Below are 22,752 nucleotides of genomic sequence, written 5' to 3' on the forward strand. Positions count from 1 at the left end.
TATTTTCCTTCTCGGCCTGCAGGAACAGGCTGAGAAGGCCATGGCCTTGGTCCGTGTGGGGGGTCGCAGCCGGTGTTAGGAGGGAGGAGGCTGCTCCGTGGCGGAAGTTACACAGGCCCTAAGGCGCTGGAAGATGCCCTCATGCCGGCTGCAGGGACGCAGCCGCCATTTCGGGCGAAGTTGGTTCTCAAGATTTTGAAGATGCCAAGCGGGCCTAGCAAGTTGGGAAATGTTTTAATTTATAACGTTATTTAATAATTTATCTTAGTTGTTAATAAACGCTGTGGCCTTCCCACATTACCCAAACATTTAGTTTCCCGGTCTGTTGATGGGTGGTTAGTCTAGGTACACGGTCAAGTACCAGACGGTTGGGTGGTTAGTCTAGGTACACGGTCAAGTACCGGACGGTTGGGTGGTTAGTCTAGGTACACGGTCAAGTACCAGACGGTTGGGTGGTTAGTCTAGGTACACGGTCAAGTACCAGACGATTGGGTGGTTAGTCTAGGTACACGGTCAAGTACCAGACGGTTGGGTGGTTAGTCTAGGTACACGGTCAAGTACCAGACGGTTGGGTGGTTAGTCTAGGTACACGGTCAAGTACCAGACGGTTGGGTGGTTAGTCTAGGTACACGGTCAAGTACCAGACGGTTGGGTGGTTAGTCTAGGTACACGGTCAAGTACCAGACGGTTGGGTGGTTAGTCTAGGTACACGGTCAAGTACCAGACGGTTGGGTGGTTAGTCTAGGTACAAGATCAAGTACCAAACGGTTGGATGGTTTATCAAAGTACAAGATCAAGTACCAAACGGTTGGATGGTTTATCAAAGTACAAGATCAAGTACCAAACGGTTGGATGGTTTATTAAGGTACAGGGGCAAGTACCAAATTTAAGGTTTGGGTTTGTTAATCCCTGCAGTCTAACAAGCCCCAAAGCAAATAGCGAAGGGGCTGAGGACTGTAGGGGGTGGTTTCAAGCCTTCTGGTAGGCTGGTGGGGCTTGCCCCTTTACTCCTCCTGTGTGAGGTCACAGGAGGTGGGGTTTGGGGGCGGGTAAGTACCCGCCCGGTGGTTTTATAAAGTCCGAGAGCACGTGGGGGGGCCTCTTTCCTTCTGCCCCCTGGACCGAAGAGGCGAGAAGTCACCCTCCCACCCTGCCCTCAGAATTTCTTTCTTTTCAGCTCTTCTTTCCTTGGTTCTGGCTGTTTCCTTCTGTTTTCCTACAGACGTCACAGCGAAGGCGGAAGTTACACAGGCCCTAAGGCGCTGGAAGATGCCCTCATGCCGGCTGCAGGGACGCAGCCGCCATTTCGGGCGAAGTTGGTTCTCAAGATTTTGAAGATGCCAAGCGGGCCTAGCAAGTTGGGAAATGTTTTAATTTATAACGTTATTTAATAATTTATCTTAGTTGTTAATAAACGCTGTGGCCTTCCCACATTACCCAAACATTTAGTTTCCCGGTCTGTTGATGGGTGGTTAGTCTAGGTACACGGTCAAGTACCAGACGGTTGGGTGGTTAGTCTAGGTACACGGTCAAGTACCGGACGGTTGGGTGGTTAGTCTAGGTACACGGTCAAGTACCAGACGGTTGGGTGGTTAGTCTAGGTACACGGTCAAGTACCAGACGATTGGGTGGTTAGTCTAGGTACACGGTCAAGTACCAGACGGTTGGGTGGTTAGTCTAGGTACACGGTCAAGTACCAGACGGTTGGGTGGTTAGTCTAGGTACACGGTCAAGTACCAGACGGTTGGGTGGTTAGTCTAGGTACACGGTCAAGTACCAGACGGTTGGGTGGTTAGTCTAGGTACACGGTCAAGTACCAGACGGTTGGGTGGTTAGTCTAGGTACACGGTCAAGTACCAGACGGTTGGGTGGTTAGTCTAGGTACAAGATCAAGTACCAAACGGTTGGATGGTTTATCAAAGTACAAGATCAAGTACCAAACGGTTGGATGGTTTATCAAAGTACAAGATCAAGTACCAAACGGTTGGATGGTTTATTAAGGTACAGGGGCAAGTACCAAATTTAAGGTTTGGGTTTGTTAATCCCTGCAGTCCACAGTACTACTACTCCTATCCTGTATATATTATCACAGTACTGCTACTCCTATCCTGTATATATGGGCCCAGTACTACTGCTCCTACCCTGTATATATGGACACAGCACAGTACTACTATTCCTATCCTGTATATATGAGCCTAGTACTACTACTCCTATCCTGTATATATGAGCACAGCACAGTACTACCACTCCTATCCTGTTTATATGGACACAGCACAGTACTACTACTCCTATCCTGTATATATGGGCCCAGTACTACTACTTCTACCCTGTATATATGGACACAGCACAGTACTACTACTCCTATCCTGTATATATGGGCCCAGTACTACTACTCCTATTCTGTATATATGGGCACAGCACAGTACTACTACTCCTACCCTGTATATATGGACACAGCACAGTACTACTACTCCTATCCTGTATATATGGACACAGCACAGTACTACTACTCCTACCCTGTATATATGGGCACAGCACAGTACTACTACTCCTATCCTGTCTATATAGGCACATCAAAGTACTACTACTCCTATTCTGTATATATAGGCACATCACAGCACTACTACTCCTATCCTGTATATATTAGCACAGTACTACTACTCCTACCCTGTATGTATGGACACAACACATTACTACTCCTTTCCTGTATATAGGTGCAATGCCTTCCCTCCTTATAACATATGGTGCCCCCTTATTATACTGTATATATCTTCTAGTGGCCATTAATTATATTTATTACTTCAATGGGGTCCCCTACTACTGTGCCCCCCTATAATAAATATAGTCTGCTAGTTAAAAATAATAAAATTCACTCACCTTTAGCAGCGCTCCTGCGTCCTCGGCGTCTCTTCTCCTGGACCCTGCGCCAGTGGAACTGACAAGAAGAAGCCGCGCGGCAGCGTGAGTGCATCATCACGCTGCCGCGAATCAAGGGACACAGTGCGACGCGTGCCGGCAAAAAAACGGCCGCGCCGCACGCACTATTATTAGATATAATACTGTACTTGATGTGGCCGCTTACGGCCGCATCGAGTACCTTTGCTGTCACTCACTGGCAGGGGCCTCCGATCGGGATGGAGGCCCCTGCCGTAGCGGAGGTATCGGAGGCCCACTGTGGGCCAGTGCGACCCGGTTGGCAGGGCCCCCAGATGGGGATGGAGGGCCCTGCCATAGCAGAGGTATCGGGGGCCCACCGGAGGATTCACCGGTGCTCCGGCGGGCCAGTCCGAGCCTGCACAGGGGAGTACTACGCTCCCCTTGCATCATCAAAAAATCATTAACCCCTTAACGCTCTGCGCCATAGCTATACGGTGCAGAGGTACAGGGAATGTATGAAGAGGGCTCATGGGCTGAGTCCTCTTCATACAAGGGTGGGGGTTGTTGCATATTGCAGCAAACCCCCACCGCTAATAACCTATTAACCCTTTCATTGCCGCTGGCAAAGTCACGGCGGCGCGTGGGCGCTGCCATCTTTATTACGATCGTTGCTCCCCCGAACGTCACTGGGGGCGGCGATCGGTTGCCATGGTAGCCTCGTGGCTCATTGTTATGAATGAGTTGCAAAAATGCCATATACAGACAGAAGTTTTGTAGTATATGGTAGGAGCGATCTGACCATCTAGGGTTAATGTACCCTAGATGGTCTAAGAAATAGTGAAAAAAAAAGAGAAAAAAAGTTAAAAAAATAAAAAAATTAATAAAATATTAAAAATTCAAATCACCCCCCTTTCCCTAGAACTGATATAAAACATAATAAACAGTAAAAATCACAGACACAATAGGTATCTCTGCGTCCCAAAATGCCCGATCTATCAAAATATAAAAACGGTTACGACCGGCGGTGACCTCCGAGACAGGAAATGGCGCCCAAATGTCCGAAATGCGACTTTTACACCTTTTTACATCACATTAAAAATGGAATAGAATATTATCAAAATGTCGCACAGACCTCAAAATGGTAGCAATGAAAACGTCGGCACATTTTGCAAAAAATGACACCTCATATAGCTCCGTGTGCCAAAGTATGAAAAAGTTATTAGCGTCAGAAGATGCTAATTCGTTTAATTTTTGAAAATGTATTAAAACACAATAAAACCTGTATAAATTTGGTATCACCGCGATCGTACCGAACCGAAGAATAAAGGTGAGGTGTTATTTGGAGCGCACAGTCAAAGTCGTAAAAACTGAGCCCACAAGAACGTGCATCACCGGGAGATGATGTCAAAGACAAACAGCTCCCTTCGGCAGAGTGCTGGAGCCTTGACTTGCTGAAACAGCATGTGTGCCACTAGGTGCTGCTGCTGTTGCTGCGCCTGCAGGATGGACCGCATCTGACACCTGTCTCTCCCAGGCCATTGGATGGTTACGCTGCATGTGTTGGCCTTGGTGCCAAGGTTAGCTCCCTGGCCACGCTTCACTTCCTGCCCGCAGATACGACATATACCCACGCTCGGCTCCTCTGGTGTCTTTACAAAAAACTGCCACACCGCTGAGGTGGTAATTTTACCGCCAACACTCTGCATTGAGCGACTACTACCGCCGCTGCCTCACTGAGCCCCTGTGCCACTGCTTATTTGGGCCTGCGAATCGGGATTTGTACCCCGCGGACGTTTGGCTGCCACCCTGCTGACTCACAGCCACAGTAGCGACTTGCTGCCTGCTCCGCAAGCTGACACTCTCCCTTGTCCGACGATTATGAATCCCCTGCTACACCCGTCTCCCAAGTGTGATCGGCTACATCATCGTCAATTTGCGTTTTCCGGTCACTGCTACTCTCCTCACCGGTGTTAGTATGCACAGCCTGCCTACTGCAGGAAGCAGCGGAAGTCTGCCCCACCTCTTCACTGCAAAGCAGCTCCTGACTGTCCTCAAACACTTTGTCCTCGCTTAATAGTGGCGCTGAGCCCAGACCACCTAGTAGCTCTCTGGCTGCGGGAAAGGAACAGGACAGAGCCTGGTTGAGGACAGGTGAAGGCCGCTGAGCTGCTCCTGGGCCATGCCAACTAATTGTTGTATCAGAGGAACCCACAGACTCTTGGCTGGGGTTGTCAGATGTTATATTTGAGGAATTAGATGACCTAGTCAACCATTCAACAACCTTTGGGTTGTTGATCAACACACTGCCACTAGATGACAACGGCAGTTCTGGCCTCACAGAGTCACCCCTGCTGTGACGTCCCCTTACTGTGCTGCTATCTCTGCCTGCTCCACCTGCCACCTTTCTGTCTGACATAGTGGTTTATAAACTACGTGGATTTGACACGTAAATCTGGCTGTAAACTAGAGCCCCCAAAAGGTATGGCAATGTGCGTTATACAGATACCCCACAACTGACAGTGTAATTTCAGCGAAAATCACTGTATAAACCATGTGGATTTCACACGTAAATCTGGCTGTAAACTAGAGCCACAATAAGGTATGGCAATGTGCGTTATACAGATACCCCACAACTGACTCACTACTGCAGATGCATGAAAGTCAAACAGATTTCTTCCTATTCGATTTTGTCACTGAATAGAAATGCTATTTGGGGTATACAGATGCCCCTTAGAGAACAGCGAGGGATTGCAGCAAGAATCGCATAGTACAAAAGCAGCAGCTGGACGCTACAACATGAAGTGTGAAGTGCTGAGATAGAAAATGGCTGGGTTTTATAGGGCTGTGTGACATCACATAAACCTGCCGGTCGCTGATTGGCTTACAGGTCTGCAGATGTCATTGGGGGTGTTCCTTTCTCCTTCCCAGAGTTCTCTGCCCCATGTAACACGTTGTTCTCAAGCCCATTTAGCAGAAACATGAGGGGAAAAAAAACAACTTCGTTCCCGCAAATCAGCATAAACTTCGGCTTTGTGACAAATCGAATTTAGAATCATTAGAATTGATTCGCCCATCTCTAGATATAACAAGGAATATGCTAGAGGCTAGAATAATTCTCATACACAAGCATAAAAGGACCCACTGTTACCATAAAACGATCATCCAATATCTCTTTTGAACCCTGACCTAATGAGAACTGTGACTATTGTCTAATGTGTGGGCACTGTGACTATTGGCATGTGTGGGGGCACTGTGACTGTTGGCATGTGTGTGGGCACTGTGACTATTGGCATGTGTGGGGCACTGTTATTATTGGCAGGTGTGGGGGCACTATGACTATTGGCATGTGTGGGGTCGCTGTGCCTATTGGCATGTGTGGGAGCACTGACTGTTGGCATGTGTGTGGGCACTGTGAGTATTGGCATGTGTAGGGGTATTGTGACTATTGGCATCTGTCTGGGCACTGTGACTATTGGCATGTTGTGTGGGGGCACTGTGAGTATTGGCATGTGTGGGGACACTGTGACTATTGGCATGTGTGGGGGCACTGTGACTATTGGCTAGTGTGTGGGCACTGTGACTATTGGCATGTGTGTGGGCACTGTGACTATTGGCGTGTGTGTGGGCACTGTGACTATTGGTATGTGTGGGGGCACTGTTATTATTGGCAGGTGTGGGGGCACTATGACTATTGGCATGTGTGGGGTCGCTGTGCCTATTGGTATGTGTGGGAGCACTGACTGTTGGCATGTGTGTGGGCACTGTGAGTATTGGCATGTGTAGGGGTATTGTGACTATTGGCATGTGTCTGGGCACTGTGACTATTGGCATGTGTCTGGGCACTGTGACTATTGGCATGTGTCTGGGCACTGTGACTATTGGCATGTGTCTGGGCACTGTGACTATTGGCATGTGTGGGGGCACTGTTATTATTGGCAGGTGTGGGGGCACTATGACTATTGGGATGTGTGGGGTCGCTGTGCCTATTGGCTAGTGTGTGGGAGCACTGACTGTTGGCATGTGTGTGGGCACTGTGAGTATTGGCATGTGTAGGGGTATTGTGACTAATTTGGTAGATCAGGCATTTTGGGATGCGGTGACACCTGACATGCTTATGATATTGTATTTGTTATTAGTTATTGGGAAAGGGGGCCATTTGAACTATCTTTTTTAATTTTTTCTCATTTATTTTCTCTTGGAATATAAAATGAAAATCTTTGAAAGGAGGGGAGTGCAAAACAAAAGCATAAAAAATGTACAGCCCCGGGGCGCTCAGAGCACAATAATAGTCGTTACACAGATTGTTAGAGAAGCAAACAAACACAATGGGGGTCATTTACTAAGGGCCCGATTCGCGTTTTCCCGACGTGTTACCCGAATATTTCCGATTTGCGCCGCTTGTACATGAATTGCCCCGGGTTTTTGGCGCACGCGATCGGATTGTGGCGCATCGGGACCGGCATGCGCGCGACAGAAATCGGGGGGCGTGGCCGAACGAAAACCCGACGTATTCGGAAAAACCGCCGCATTTAAAAACCGAAATGTGTCGCTTGGGAAGCGCTCACCTTCACCTGCTATGGGATGGTGCATTCTGGGGCGTTAAGATTATTTTCGGCGCAGCAGCGCCACCTGGTGGACGGCGGAGGAACTACCTTCTTAAATCCCAGCCGGACCCGAATCCTGTGCAGAGAACGCGCCGCTGGATCGCGAATGGGCCGGGTAAGTAAATGTGCCCCAATATTGTGATGTTTCAGACTGCAGCAATGCCAAGCTTTTTTGTAAACAGTTTATATAATTAGGGCCTCATGTACACAACCATATACAATTTGCGGTCCCGTTTTTTGCGGCACCCATGTGAACGGGTTTCCTGAGCAATCCACCGCAAACACAGTATACGTTGGTCAACACTGTATGTAGGCAATTGGGCTCATTTACTAAGGTCTCCGTGGCCGCACTTCCTCCGGGTTTCCCGACTTTTTCCGTTTTGCCGAATTCCTCTTGGAATTTGGCGCACGCGATTGAATTTCGGCACAATCGCGCCAGCTTTCACGCGATACAAATCGGGGGACATGGCCGTCGGAAAACCTGACGGAAAAAACGTGGAATTTAGAAAACGAAATGTGTCGCAAGATCGATCACTCACATGCACTAGGAATAGGTTGGTGAACTCCGGCGGACCTCGGTGCAGCAGCGACACCTGGTAGACATCGGGCGCACGACCTTAGTGAATCGTCAGAAGACCCGAATCCTTGTTGGAGAACACGCCGCTGGATCGCGACAGGACCGAGTAAGTAAATGAGCCCCAATGTGTTTTTACTCCATAGACTTCTATGGAGAAACCGTACCATAGACCATCAAAACAAATAGACATGTTCTACTTTTTACGTTGTGGTCTGAGGGCCAGTTCATGGTGTGGTGAGAAATATGGTCAACAGGGACATATTTACGTCTTTAATGTCGTCTTTTATGTGCATGAGCCATAAGAAATGCAGACACAAGTGAAAATTTCCTCTCCAACAACCCATGTTGACCATTTCATTCCAGAAAAAGTAAGCAGCTCTTAGTGCTACCACAGTCCCAGTAGTGTTATGGTCCAGGGTATTCATTAGGGGGGCGGGATTAGGGACGGTGACTGCCACATGACACTTGGCAGTCACCGCAGCCTTTGAGAGCGGTCCTGCGTTTTTAGTGTACATCGCGGCAGTGTCCGCTAACATTATCGGAGGTTTCCGATAACGCTAGCAGTGTAACATTGCTGGTACTGCTGGAGCACTAGGAGCTGCTTACTTTAGATAAAGTAACATTCAGAAAAAAGACAGGTCAAAGACAAGCCAAACGAGTCAGCTCTGCTATATGACTCCCAGATAAAGACCTTATCTGTCTGTAGTTTGTAGAGTAAGTCTCTGCACTCTGCTACTTGCAGGCAGGAAGTGCCTGTGTCTGAGCTGGTCTTGTAATGCAGGGTGAGGGGGCAGAGAGCACTGCAGTGTGCAGACAGGAGAAGCTATTCATGAGAAAAATCCAACCATAGTCAGAAGATTTACAGTAACCAAAATTGTATACACCAGGACTGATAAAGACAGGTTGAAATAATATCTGTGAAATGCTGTATTTTTGTTAATAACATTAAATTAGAGAATGTGTTATTTTGTAATCCTGATTATATTTAGGAATCTTATCTTCGTGATAATACCCCTTTAACCCCTTAATAACAAGGCCCTTTTTTGTTTTTGCATTTTCATTTTTCACTCCCCACCTTTAAAAGTCCATTACTTATTTACTTTTCTATGTAGAGAGCTGTGCGAGGGCTTGTTTTTTGCGTAACACATTGGGGCAGATTTACTTACCCCGTCCATTCGCGATCCAGCGGCGCGTTCTCTGCGGTGGATTCGGGTCCGGCCGGGATTCATTAAGGCAGTTCCTCCAACGTCCACCAGGTGGCGCTGCTGCGCTGAAGAGCATCGGAACGCACTCAAGTACACCGGCCTATCCTGGATGAAAGTAAGTGCAAGCTCCGCGACACTTTTTGTTTTTTAAATGCGGCGGTTTTTCCGAATCCGTCGGGTTTTCATTCGGTCACGCCCCCCGATTTCCGTCGCGTGCCACCGCCGATGCGCCACAGTCTGATTGCGTGCGCCAAAATCCCGCGGTAATAGAGGGAAAATCGGCGCAAATCGGAAATATTCGGGTAACACGTCGGGAAAACGCGAATTCGGGCCCTTAGTAAATGACCCCCATTGTACTTCATAGTGACGGTATTTTATATTTCATGGTGTGTGCAAGAAAAAATTCCAAATGCAGTGAATCGTTTTCTTGTGGGCTTGGATTTTACGGCTCTCACTGTGTGCCCCAAATGCCATGTCTCCTTTATTCTTTGGATCAGTGCGATGTTTATAATGTTTTCATATATTTACAAAAATAAAAACCTGCACAAAAAAAAATTCTTAATTTTGTCATCTTCTGGTGCTAATAACTTTTTTATACTTTGGTGTACGGAGCTGTGGATGATGTCATTTTTTGTGACGTTTTCAATTCTACCATTTTGAGGACTGTACGGCCTTTTGATCACTTTTATTGCATTTTTTATATTTTTCAAAATGGCAAAAAAGTGCAATTTTCGACTTTGGGCACTATTTTCTGTTACAGGGTCAAACGCCAGTAAAAAAAGGTTATTATACTTTGATAGATTGGATCTTTGGGGATGTGGCGATACCTAGTATGTTTATGATTTTTCTGTTTATTTATATTTAAATCAGTTCTAGAGAAGGGGGGGGGGTGATTTGAATTTTTAGGGTTTTTTAATAGAATTTTTTTTTTTAAACTTTTTCTTTATCATTTATTTATTTATTTATTTTCAGACCCCCCCCCTGGGTACTTTTACCCTAGGTTGTCTGATTGATGCTACCATATACTGCTATATTACAGTATGGCAATATATATATGGGTTTTTGCGCATCATCTATTGCAGTGTGCAAATCACACATTGTAATAGACAGCCTAAAACATGACCCGAGGCTGTCATGTCAATGGATCGCAACGGGTACCGATGATCTGAGCCAAGATGGCGGCATTCACGTGCAGCTGGCTCTTTAATGTGGATTTTCCCGCTACAATGGACGGGTTAACACCGATTGCAGTTGTTACTGGTAAGTGTTGGCTGCATTATGCAGCAAACACTTACCAGCTATGGAGAGGCCTCTCTATAGCCGGTGAGCCCTCTCCAAGAACCTGCAGCCAAAGTGTGCAGTATAGATACTTCTTGCGGCGGTAAAGGGTTAATATTGAACTCCTATTGTTTCATATGACTGTTATTATTCTGTAATGTCTTGTTTAATTTGTATATGTTCCCCAGAATCTGTAAAGTGCTATATAGAGATTATTATTATTATAAAAATAAACATATCATACTTGTCACCTTAGTTGGAGATACTGTACTTTTCAGTGTACACAAAGTATTTTCAGTTTTGGACCAGTTTTGGGTGGCTCAGACCTTATGATTAGAGATGAGCGAACATGCTCGTCCGAGCTTGATGCTCGGTCGAGCATTAGGGTACTCGAAACTGCTCGTTGCTCGGACGAATACTTCGCCCGCTCGAGAAAATGGCAGCTCCCGCCGTTTTGCTTTTTGGCGGCCAGAAACAGAGCCAATCACAAGCCAGGAGACTCTGCACTCCACCCAGCATGACGTGGTACCCTTACACGTCGATAGCAGTGGTTGGCTGGCCAGATCAGGTGACCCTGGGATAGACTAGCCGCTGGCCGCGCTGCTCGGATCATTCTGTCTCTGGATGCCGCTAGGGAGAGAGCTGCTGCTGGTCAGGGAAAGCGTTAGGCTGTTCTATTAGCTTACTGTTAGGCAGGAGTGATTCTCCAAGAACCCAACAGCCCTTCTTAGGGCTACAATAACGTTCTACTTTTTTTATTTTAATTTGCATCTTTTACCATTTTGTGAGGAATTAGCAGGGGGACTTGCTACCGTTGTGTTTAGCTCTTAGTGGCACACATATCCATAGCAAAGGCCGAAGTGGGAAAATTCAGTAGGGGTTGGATTTCTATTAGGCAATAACTCAGTGTCATCTCATCTGGCATAGTAGTGTGCTTCCTTTGATACTTGGCTAGAAAATAGCCATAGGAGAATACAAACAGCTTCTTGAAGCCTACAGTAGCGTTCTATATATTTGATTTCTGGTTGATCTGCTGGTGGCTGTAGTTTCTGCAGTGCATGTACTTGCCAATTCTGAGCAATTTGTAGTGAGACTTGCGACCGCTGTGTTCTGCGCTTAGTGGCGCACATATCCATAGCAAAGGCCGAAGTGGCAAAATTCAGTAGGGGTTGGATTTCTATTAGGCAATAACTCGGTGTCATCTCATCTGGCATAGTAGTGTGCTTCCTTTGATACTTGGCTAGAAAATAGCCATAGGAGAATACAAACAGCTTCTTGAAGCCTACAGTAGCGTTCTATATATTTGATTTCTGGTTGATCTGCTGGTGGCTGTAGTTTCTGCAGTGCATGTACTTGCCAATTCTGAGCAATTTGTAGTGAGACTTGCGACCGCTGTGTTCTGCGCTTAGTGGCGCACATATCCATAGCAAAGGCCGAAGTGGCAAAATTCAGTAGGGGTTGGATTTCTATTAGGCAATAACTCAGTGTCATCTCATCTGGCATAGTAGTGTGCTTCCTTTGATACTTGGCTAGAAAATAGCCATAGGAGAATACAAACAGCTTCTTGAAGCCTACAGTAGCGTTCTATATATTTGATTTCTGGTTGATCTGCTGGTGGCTGTAGTTTCTGCAGTGCATGTACTTGCCAATTCTGAGCAATTTGTAGTGAGACTTGCGACCGCTGTGTTCTGCGCTTAGTGGCGCACATATCCATAGCAAAGGCCGAAGTGGCAAAATTCAGTAGGGGTTGGATTTCTATTAGGCAATAACTCAGTGTCATCTCATCTGGCATAGTAGTGTGCTTCCTTTGATACTTGGCTAGAAAATAGCCATAGCAATAGGATAGGATTGTTTGGTTTTAAAAACTCAAAAAAAAACAAAAAACACAAAAAAACACAAAAAAAAACAAAAAGAAGTAAAAAAAAAAAAAAAGTTATAACTCTCATTTTAAAAATGTTTAACCCGAGGGCTAGGGGTAGAGGACGAGGGCGGGGACGTGGGCGTCCAACTACTGCAGGGGTCAGAGGCCGTGGTCCTGGGCGGGGTGAGACACCACCTGCTGATGAGGGAGCAGGGGAACGCCGCAGAGCTACACTCCCTAGGTTCATGTCTGAAGTTACTGGGACTCGTGGTAGAGCACTGTTGAGGCCAGAACAGTGCGAACAGGTGATGTCGTGGATTGCTGACAATGCTTCGAGCAATTTGTCCACCACCAGTCAGTCTTCCACGCAGTCCACCCATGTCACCGAAATCCCCACTCCTCCAGCTCCTGCACCTCAGCCTCCTCCCCCCCAGTCTGCCCCCTCCCAGGAAAATTTGGCATTTGAACCGGCATACTCTGAGGAACTGTTTTCTGGACCCTTCCCACAGTCACAAACCACTTGTCCGGTTGCTGCTGAGCAATTTTCCGATGCCCAGGTTTTCCACCAGTCACAGTCTGTGGGTGATGATGACCTTCTTGACGTAGTGGAAGTGTGTAAAGAGGTGTCCGACGATGAGGAGACACGGTTGTCAGACAGTGGGGAAGTTGTTGTCAGGGCAGGAAGTCCGAGGGGGGAGCAGACTGAGGGATCGGAGGATGATGAGGTGACAGACCCAAGCTGGGTTGAGAGGCCGGGTGAACACAGTGCTTCTGAGACGGAGGAGAGTCCTCGACCTGAACAGGTTGGAAGAGGCAGTGGTGGGGCCAGACGGAGAGGCAGGGCCAGAGCTGGTGCATCAGCGCCACTGTCAACTAGTGAAGCTCCCGTGGTGAGGGCTCTTGCGGCGAGGGCTAGATCTTCAGAAGTGTGGAGGTTCTTTAAGGAAACACCGGATGACCGACGGACTGTGGTGTGCAACATTTGCCAAACCAGGCTCAGCAGGGGTTCCACCACTACTAGCTTAACTACCACCAGTATGCGCAGGCATATGAATGCTAAGCACCCCACTCAGTGGCAACAAGCCCGTTCACCTCCGGCCGTGCACACCACTGCTCCTTCCCCTGTGTCAGCTGCTAGTCAGCCCCCTGCCCAGGACCCTGGCACAAAAACCCCATCGTCGCCTCCACGATCCTCCACAGCATCCACCAGCGTTCAGCTCTCCATACCCCAGACGCTGGAGCGGAAACGCAAATATAGTGCAACCCACCCGCACGCCCAAGCCCTTAATGTGCACATCTCCAGATTGCTTAGCCTGGAGATGCTGCCCTATAGGCTAGTAGAGACCGAGGCCTTTCGCAACCTCATGGCGGCGGCCGCCCCTCGGTATTCGGTCCCCAGCCGCCACTACTTTTCCCGATGTGCCGTCCCAGCCCTGCACCAGCACGTGTCAGACAACATCATCCGTGCCCTGACCAACGCCGTTTCTGACAAGGTCCACCTGACCACGGACACGTGGACGAGTGCTGCCGGGCAGGGCCACTATATATCGCTGACGGCACATTGGGTTAACTTGGTGGAGGCTGGGACCGAGTCTGACCCTGGGGCTGCTCATATACTGCCGACGCCGAGGATTGCGGGGCCTACCTCGGTCCAGGTGTTTCAGGCCTACTATGCCTCCTCCTCCTCCCACCCCTCCTCCACCTCCTCCTCCGAACTACCATCCGTGGGCACGGCGCCATCAGTCGGTAGCTCTAGGCACAGCAGCAGTGCCGTCGCTAAGCGACAGCAGGCGGTGCTCAAACTGCTGAGCCTAGGCGACAAAAGGCACACCGCCCAAGAGCTATTACAGGGCATCACGGCGCAGACTGATCTGTGGCTGGCACCGCTGAACCTCAAGCCGGGAATGGTTGTGTGTGACAACGGCCGTAACCTGGTGGCGGCTCTGCAACTCGGCAGACTGACACATGTGCCATGCCTGGCCCATGTGTTAAATCTGATAGTGCAGCGTTTCCTCAAGACATACCCCAATCTGTCTGATTTGCTCACGAAGGTGCGCCGCATCTGTGCGCATTTCAGGAAGTCCAGCCCAGATGCTGCCACTCTCAGGGCAGCGCAGCGCCGCCTCCAACTGCCCGCTCACCGACTGTTGTGCGACGTGCCCACGAGGTGGAATTCAACACTGACCATGTTATCCAGAGTTTACCAGCAGCGCAGAGTGATTGTAGACTGCCAGATGTCAACTTCCACCAGAACTGGTAGTCAGGTCAGTCAGCTTCCTCAAGTCTACAATGAGGAGTGGACGTGGATGTCTGATATCTGTCAGGTGCTGAGTAACTTTGAGGAGTCAACACAGATGGTCAGTGGCGATGCCGCCATCATCAGCCTCACCATCCCGCTGCTTGGCCTGTTGAAAAACTCTCTGGTCAGCATGAAGTCGGAAGCTTTGCGCTCGTCACAAGAGACGGGGGAAGAAGATTCCCTTGTTGATAGCCAAAGCACCCTGAGGTCTGTTTCTCAGCGCATATCGGAGGAGGTGGAGGTGGAGGAGGATGAGGAGGAAGAGGAGGAGAATGTTGGCGAGACACAAGAGGGGACCATTGTTGAGTCCTTCACTGTTCAGCGTGTATGGGCAGAAGAAGAGGAGTTGGAGGAGTTGGAGGAGGAGGAAATGGACAGTCAGGCCAGTGAGGGGAGTGAATTCTTACGCGTTGGTACTCTGGCGCATATGGCAGATTTCATGCTAGGCTGCCTATCCCGTGACCCTCGCGTTCAAAGAATTTATTCCAGCACCGATTACTGGGTGTTCACTCTCCTGGACCCACGGTACAAGCAAAATCTTTCCACTCTCATCCCTGCAGAGGAAAGGAGTGTGAGAATGCATGAATACCAGCAGGCCCTGGTGCACAAGCTGAAACAGTATTTCCCTTCTGACAGCGCTAGCGGCAGAGTGCGTAGTTCTGCGGGACAAGTAGCGAGGGAGAGTAGGCGAGCAGGCAGCTTGTCCAGCACTGGCAAGGGTACGCTTTACAAGGCTTTTGCCAGCTTTATGTCACCCCAGCAAGACACTGTCACCTGTCCCCAGTCTCGGCAGAGTAGGGCTGATCTTTACAGAAAGATGGTGAGGGAGTACGTAGCTGACCATACCATCGTCCTAAATGATCACACAGCTCCCTACAACTACTGGGTTTCAAAGCTGGACATGTGGCACGAACTGGCGCTGTACGCCTTGGAGGTTCTTGCCTGCCCTGCCGCTAGCGTCTTGTCCGAGCGGGTTTTCAGTGCAGCTGGTGGCATCATCACCGATAAGCGTACACGCCTGTCGACTGACAGCGCTGACAGGCTGACGCTTATTAAAATGAATAAAGGCTGGATTTCTCAGAATTTCCAATCTCCACCAGGTGAAGGAAGCTCAACCTGAATAATTGATCCACTCCTCCTCCTCCTCCTCATTTTCCTCCTTCTCCTCCTCTTTGTACAGTAAAGCAGAGGAAAATGGCTATTTTTTGACAGGGCCCACTGGCTCTTGCTATAGTACTTCATGCATTTAATTTTTCTGGAGGGCCACCTACCCGGTCCTCTGTTTGAAACAATTTTTGTGAGTGCCACATACAGGCACTCAATCTATTCAATTTTTCTGGAGGGCCACCTACCCGGTCCTCTGTTTTAAAAAATTTTTGGGACTGCCACATACAGGCACTCAATCTATTCCATTTTACTGGAGGGCCACCTACCTGCTCCTCTGGTTTGAAACATTTTTGGGACTGCCACATACAGGCACTCAATCTATTCCATTTTACTGGAGGGCCACCTACCTGCTCCTCTGGTTTGAAACATTTTTGGGACTGCCACATACAGGCACTCAATCTATTCCATTTTACTGGAGGGCCACCTACCTGCTCCTCTGGTTTGAACAATTTTTGGGACTGCCACATACAGGCACTCAATCTATTCCATTTTACTGGAGGGCCACCTACCTGCTCCTCTGGTTTGAAACATTTTTGGGACTGCCACATACAGGCACTCAATCTATTCCATTTTACTGCAGGGCCACCTACCTGCTCCTCTGGTTTGAACAATTTTTGGGACTGCCACATACAGGCACTCAATCTATTCCATTTTACTGGAGGGCCACCTACCTGCTCCTCTGGTTTGAAGAATTTTTGGGACTGCCACATACAGGCACTCAATCTATTCCATTTTACTGGAGGGCCACCTACCTGCTCCTCTGGTTTGAAGAATTTTTGGGACTGCCACATACAGGCACTCAATCTATTCCATTTTACTGGAGGGCCACCTACCTGCTCCTCTGGTTTGAAACATTTTTGGGACTGCCACATACAGGCACTCAATCTATTCCATTTTACTGCAGGGCCACCTACCTGCTCCTCTGGTTTGAACAATTTTTGGGACTGCCACATACAGGCACTCAATCTATTCCATTTTACTGGAGGGCCACCTACCTGCTCCTCTGGTTTGAAGAATTTTTGGGACTGCCACATACAGGCACTCAATCTATTCCATTTTACTGGAGGGCCACCTACCTGCTCCTCTGGTTTGAAACATTTTTGGGACTGCCACATACAGGCACTCAATCTATCCCATTTTACTGGAGGGCCACCTACCTGCTCCTCTGGTTTGAAACATTTTTGGGACTGCCACATACAGGCACTCAATCTATCCCATTTTACTGGAGGGCCACCTACCTGCTCCTCTGGTTTGAAACATTTTTGGGACTGCCACATACAGGCACTCAATCTATTCCATTTTACTGCAGGGCCACCTACCTGCTCCTCTGGTTTGAACAATTTTTGGGACTGCCACATACAGGCACTCAATCTATTCCATTTTACTGGAGGGCCACCTACCTGCTCCTCTGGTTTGAAGAATTTTTGGGACTGCCACATACAGGCACTCAATCTATCCCATTTTACTGGAGGGCCACCTACCTGCTCCTCTGGTTTGAAAAATGTTTGGGACTGCCACATACAGGCTCTATCCAAATTAAATTGTCTCCATAGCAGCCTCCACACGTTGTCTCCATTGCTACCTCCAAAAGTCGTCCATATAGCTGCCTCCATACATCGTCCCTTTATCAAACGAGGTGTGTCAGGCAGAAATTTGGGTTGTTTTCATGGATTCCACATCAAAGTTGTTAACTTTGTCGCCACCCTGCTGTGTTATCCACAAAATATACTGGCAAACTTTTACCATTTAGGGATATTATTTCAGCGCTTCTTGCGCATCTGTTTACATTCCCCTCACCCGGCATATCCTAAACTTATAAGAACGCTACTACACTTGATCTTATACAAAAGGTTCTTAGAAGTGCTGTTTGGGGAGTAGCCCAGAGACAGGGGCTTGGATTGGCGAAAGCTCGCCTGGCAGCGGAACGCCAGCTCCATGCGCATCATGCGCTTCTTGCGCATCTGTTTACATTCCCCTAACCCGCCATATCCCAAACTTATAAGAACGCTACTACACTTAACTTGGTGCAGGCTGGGACCGAGTCTGACCCTGGGGCTGGTCATATACTGCCGACGCAGAGAATTGCGGGGCCTACCTCGGTCCAGGTCTCAAAGGCCTACTATACCTCCTCCCACCCCTCCTCCACCTCCTCCTCCTCCGAATTACCATCCGTGGGCATGGCGCCATCAGTCGGTAGCTCTAGGCACAGCAGCAGTGCCGTCGCTAAGCGACAGCAGGCGGTGCTGAAACTGCTGAGCCTAGGCGATAAAAGGCACACCGCCCAAGAGCTATTACAGGGCATTCCACATCAAAGTTGTTAACTTTGTCGCCACCCTGCTGTGTAATCCACAAAATATACTTGCAAACTTTTACCATTTAGGGATATTATTTCAGCGCTTCTTGCGCATCTGTTTACATTCCCCTCACCCGCCATATCCTAAACTTATAAGAACGCTACTACACTTGATCTTATACAAAAGTGCTGTTTGGGGAGTAGCCTAGAGACAGGGGCTTGGATTTGCGAAAGCTCGCCTGGCAGCGGAGCGCCAGCTCCATGCGCATCATGCGCTTCTTGCGCATCTGTTTACATTCCCCTCACCCGGCATATCCTAAACTTATAAGAACGCTACTACACTTGATCTTATACAAAAGTGCTGTTTGGGGAGTAGCCTAGAGACAGGGGCTTGGATTGGCGAAAGCTCGCCTGGCAGCGGAGCGCCAGCTCCATGCCAAGATCCAACTAACATAGTTTTAACTGCAGCACCTTTAATCTACTACTAGTTCACTGCCTCCATACATGGTCCCCTTATCAAACGAGCTGTGTCAGGCAGAATTTTGGGTTGTTTTCATGGCTTCCATGTTAACTTTGTCGCCACCCTGCTGTGTAATCCACAAAATATACTGGCAAACTTTTATCATGTACCGATATTATTTGAGCACTTCTTGCTCACCTCCTTTGGTTCCTCTCTGCCACCCATTGGTTTGAAGCCTGAGTCCATTTAGGGTATGTCACCATGACACTCTCTAGCCTGCTGCCGCTGCCTCTGCATGCCGTCCCCTATAGTGTCAGGGTCAATTATTGCATGTTTTAGATGCTATCTAGCTTCATTCTGTCACTCTGTCATGGCCATGCTGTTGCCCATAATTTTGGCATAATGGTGCGTTTAAGCAGCCTCAGAGGCATCCATGCATGCTGCCCCTGCTGTTTACTGTCCATTTCCGTGGTGTTTCCATCCTTTTCTGAGGTTCCCAGGTGTTTGGCCAAGCTTCCCTGTGCAGACCCTTGGTCCCCTTGAAAAATGCTCGAGTCTCCCATTGACTTCAATGGGGTTCGTTATTCGAGACGAGCACTCGAGCATCGGGAAAAGTTCATCTCGAATAACGAGTACCCGAGCATTTTAGTGTTCGCTCATCTCTACTTATGATCCATTGTAGTTTTCTTCCATTTGAAAACAATTTAATTGAATTCAAAATTATTAAAACAGCAAAAGAAATTCTAAAATGTAAAAAGGCAGAGAACACAAATATAAAATACAAACATAATGGCAAAGTATGAAGATACAGGACTGCGGGAGGATGTGGGAATAAGACGTCTTCAGAGACACAAAGTTTGGAGAATAAAGTAATGAGCAATTATCACAGATTCTCCAGTAGTTTTTTGAAGCCTTTGAGATGCACAGAAGAAATCTCCAAGGAACAAACCTGCAGCCAGAAGTATATAAAACAGCAGAGGGGACGGCGATGACATTATACACTGACGGAGGGGCCTCGTATGTGGCTGGCGGCAGGTAGGATTCATCTATGTACCCAATACTGCTAAAACCTTCCCACCTTCTGAGGATTTGTTACATTTTTGACCCTTTCCAAAATAATAAGAATAATGTTTTATTTTTATAGTTTCTATTATATATTTTTTTACACCAATGTTATTTTTCACACTTAGTCGCTCGTTAGATGTCATCCAGTTCCTACAGTCATGTCAATATGTAGGAGTGAGATAATGGGGTCTTTAAATTAAATTATCTAAGATTTTTGTGTTTTTTTCATTATTTTTTGTTAACATTTTATCACATCTTATGATTTTTTTTTACATATATGTATCTTATACATGCTGATACATTATCCTCTGTGTCACTACATGGGCAGCTATATGGGAGTAGCTACTACTTACTATATAGTATACAAACAGCATTGAAGTCCACCCAAGCCACACGTAGCTACCCTGTAGCCCCATAGTCTTTAAACAGGTCTATATGTGGCTCCTTTGACCATGGGGCAGACCCCCCCGTTTTACTATGGCAATCACAGGGTAATGTATCCAAGGTCTCAAATTCCTTTAACCCTAGCCATTAGAGAAGATGCACGAGTAATTGGAGGGAAACATGGGGTCGTTATGCAGATCATACTATGCTACCACCTTATTTGTTGAGTTGTCGGGCCACCATTTGGGGGTGAACACCCAACCTGGGAGCCCTCTCCTAAAGTAGGGATGTAAATGGCAAAGAAGGGGTCAGCTAGCCAAAATGTGGTTGAGAACCCTTCCACACAATACCATGAACAACAAAGGAACACACCATGAAGACCATCAAGATTGGCTTGTATTGGCTGCATCCTAATCGTCAAAATACAAATCTAAGTAATTTCTGAATCTTCACCTTCCCCATCTGGCAAATGTATATTGTGTCCCTAGTAAATATTTACAGTCTACAAACAATCAGATAAAGCAGTAAATAACATCAACAGGAAGTTTACGCTCATTCTCGTCCCTCTATGACATCTTGAAATATACAGCACTTCCCAGCAAGTTGCCAGTCAGTTTCCTACCTCACTCTACATATAGTCCCAAGTAATTTCAATATTCAGTCTTTATAATGTCCAGTTTACACAGTTGATTTACTAGTCCCCTACTGGAGCATCAATGGCTATAAGTCTCCACACAAGTCAGCATTAAATGTCAATGTCTCCATAAGGAGGACTTCTAAGTCTAGAGCCTCTCACTCAGCTAAGCCAGTTCCCTATGCTGTACTGGAGATGAAGCCACGTCTAAACAGTGTCTGCTCCTTCTGGATTAGATCTACTGGTTTGGCTTCTCACATAATGTCATTAGGCTTCTTGAAGGTCATGCTTGATGGTTAGGGGACTTCGTTACAAGGTAGCAAAAGAGGTGGTGGTTTTCCTTGTCCCATCCTAGAAAATGTATTTACATCTTTCCCAGAATCCCTTGGTGGAGCATCAATGGCTGTAAGTCTCCACGTGACGGCAAGGAGACCTTATTTGGTAAAGTCTTCATAAGGAGAGATACTACTCCCTGTACAACAAATATAGCATTTTACTAACATTTTATTTCCCACAGATGGAGTCCACCACCAATAAATCAGATGGTTGTGAGTTTGTCCTAATTGGATTCCCTGGTCTTGCAGAGAAATTTCATGTTGGCTTTGGGATTTTTATTTTCTTGGTCTATAATGTCTCATTATGTGCAAATGCCACAGTGATCATTCTGATCTTCCTTAAAGAACATCTCCATCAACCGATGTACATTATTATTGGAAGCTTGGCCATCTCTGACCTTCTATTTGACACCACGACTTTGCCAAAAATCATCGTCAAATACTGGTTTGGAGCCGGATCCCTGACTTTTGTGGGATGTTTCCTACAGATGACCATTGTTCATACTCTGAATCCTCTGGACTCCTTAATTATCATGTTTATGGCCATTGACCGGTATGTAGCCATTTGTCACCCTCTCCGGTACCACTCCATCATTGGTAACAGACGTGTTATCTTCATTTGCATATCGTTATACACCGTGGCAGTGGTAACGGGAATCTGTGTCATGTATTTGGCCACTACAGTTCCATACGCTGGCTCAAACAAAGTAAAGAACTTGTTCTGTTCAATCGGAACTGTTGGGGTCACCACCTATGTAAATCCAGCACCAGTCCTTCTGAAGGCCTATTACGTTGGTTTAGCCTGTCACCTGGGCCCGTTATCTTTCATCATATTCTCCTATAGCATAATAATCAGAAAAATCTGTTCTTCAGTCCGATCCGATAGCTGGAATAAAGCCTTCTACACCTGCGTCACACACTGGTTTGTCATCGGGACCTACAATGTCCCACGGCTCCTTGTTTACACCTACGAACAGACCCAAAAACCTCAGGTGGACATCTACGTCTCTCTTATATGTCTGTACACATTTGTACCACATTTCACCAGCCCAATTATATTTTGTCTACGGAATGAGGAAATTAAAAAAACTTTGAGATCAGTATTCGAGAGAAACAAACATTCTTAAATAAAGATATGGAAACACATTGTGACTATAGCAGATGTGAAAATAAAAATAGAGTGATGTGACATTGATAGGGTATGGCCCTATCCACTTAGGTAGTCATATGTTAGGTATACAGGGTACTGCACTAGCAGTGTAATGATGCCCATATTTGTTCATTTTGCCATTATTCACTTTAATAAACATTGTTTATCAGGTATCATTATCAAACAATCATTGGTTTTACTGGATAAGTTCAGAATGCAACAATTGTTACTAATTTACTTATTCTTTACTTATTCTTTACTATTCTTTACTAGTGTAAACATAACTTAAAGGAATAGTCCAGTTTCAAAAACAATTATATATTATTAGGGAATTGTGAGACATCAGAAGCAAGAACTCTCCTCAAGATCCTGATCTCACAGATAATGATTGCAAAGAACATCTTTCTGACTCTCTCAGGAGGACATAGACAATCCATTAAGTTTACTGTGTAATGTCCATATGTTAGAGAAACACAAGTGACCGGCACCAACCTTTTTGTGTTGCAATTCCTCAGCGTTACTTTGGGACCTCACAATCTCTTCTGGGGTGTTCACTGGACGTC

At 47.0% G+C, this 22,752-nt stretch overlaps 1 protein-coding gene across 1 annotated transcript; it reads left to right on the plus strand.

Moving 5' to 3' along the window:
• Positions 1-21,221: 21,221 nt before the first annotated feature.
• Positions 21,222-22,166, plus strand: LOC140116970 (olfactory receptor 56B34-like). The gene has a single exon (XM_072133399.1). The coding sequence runs from the start codon at positions 21,222-21,224 to the stop codon at positions 22,164-22,166; it is 945 nt and encodes a 314-aa protein (XP_071989500.1).
• Positions 22,167-22,752: the final 586 nt, after the last annotated feature.

The sequence above is a fragment of the Engystomops pustulosus genome, chromosome 2, assembly GCF_040894005.1.
Source record: "Engystomops pustulosus chromosome 2, aEngPut4.maternal, whole genome shotgun sequence".
Classification (NCBI taxonomy): domain Eukaryota; kingdom Metazoa; phylum Chordata; class Amphibia; order Anura; family Leptodactylidae; genus Engystomops; species Engystomops pustulosus.

What these genes read in the sequence shown, in the direction of transcription:
- LOC140116970 (XM_072133399.1), top strand. Translation starts at nt 21,222, where the DNA reads ATGGAGTCCACCACCAATAAATCAGATGGTTGTGAGTTTGTCCTAATT.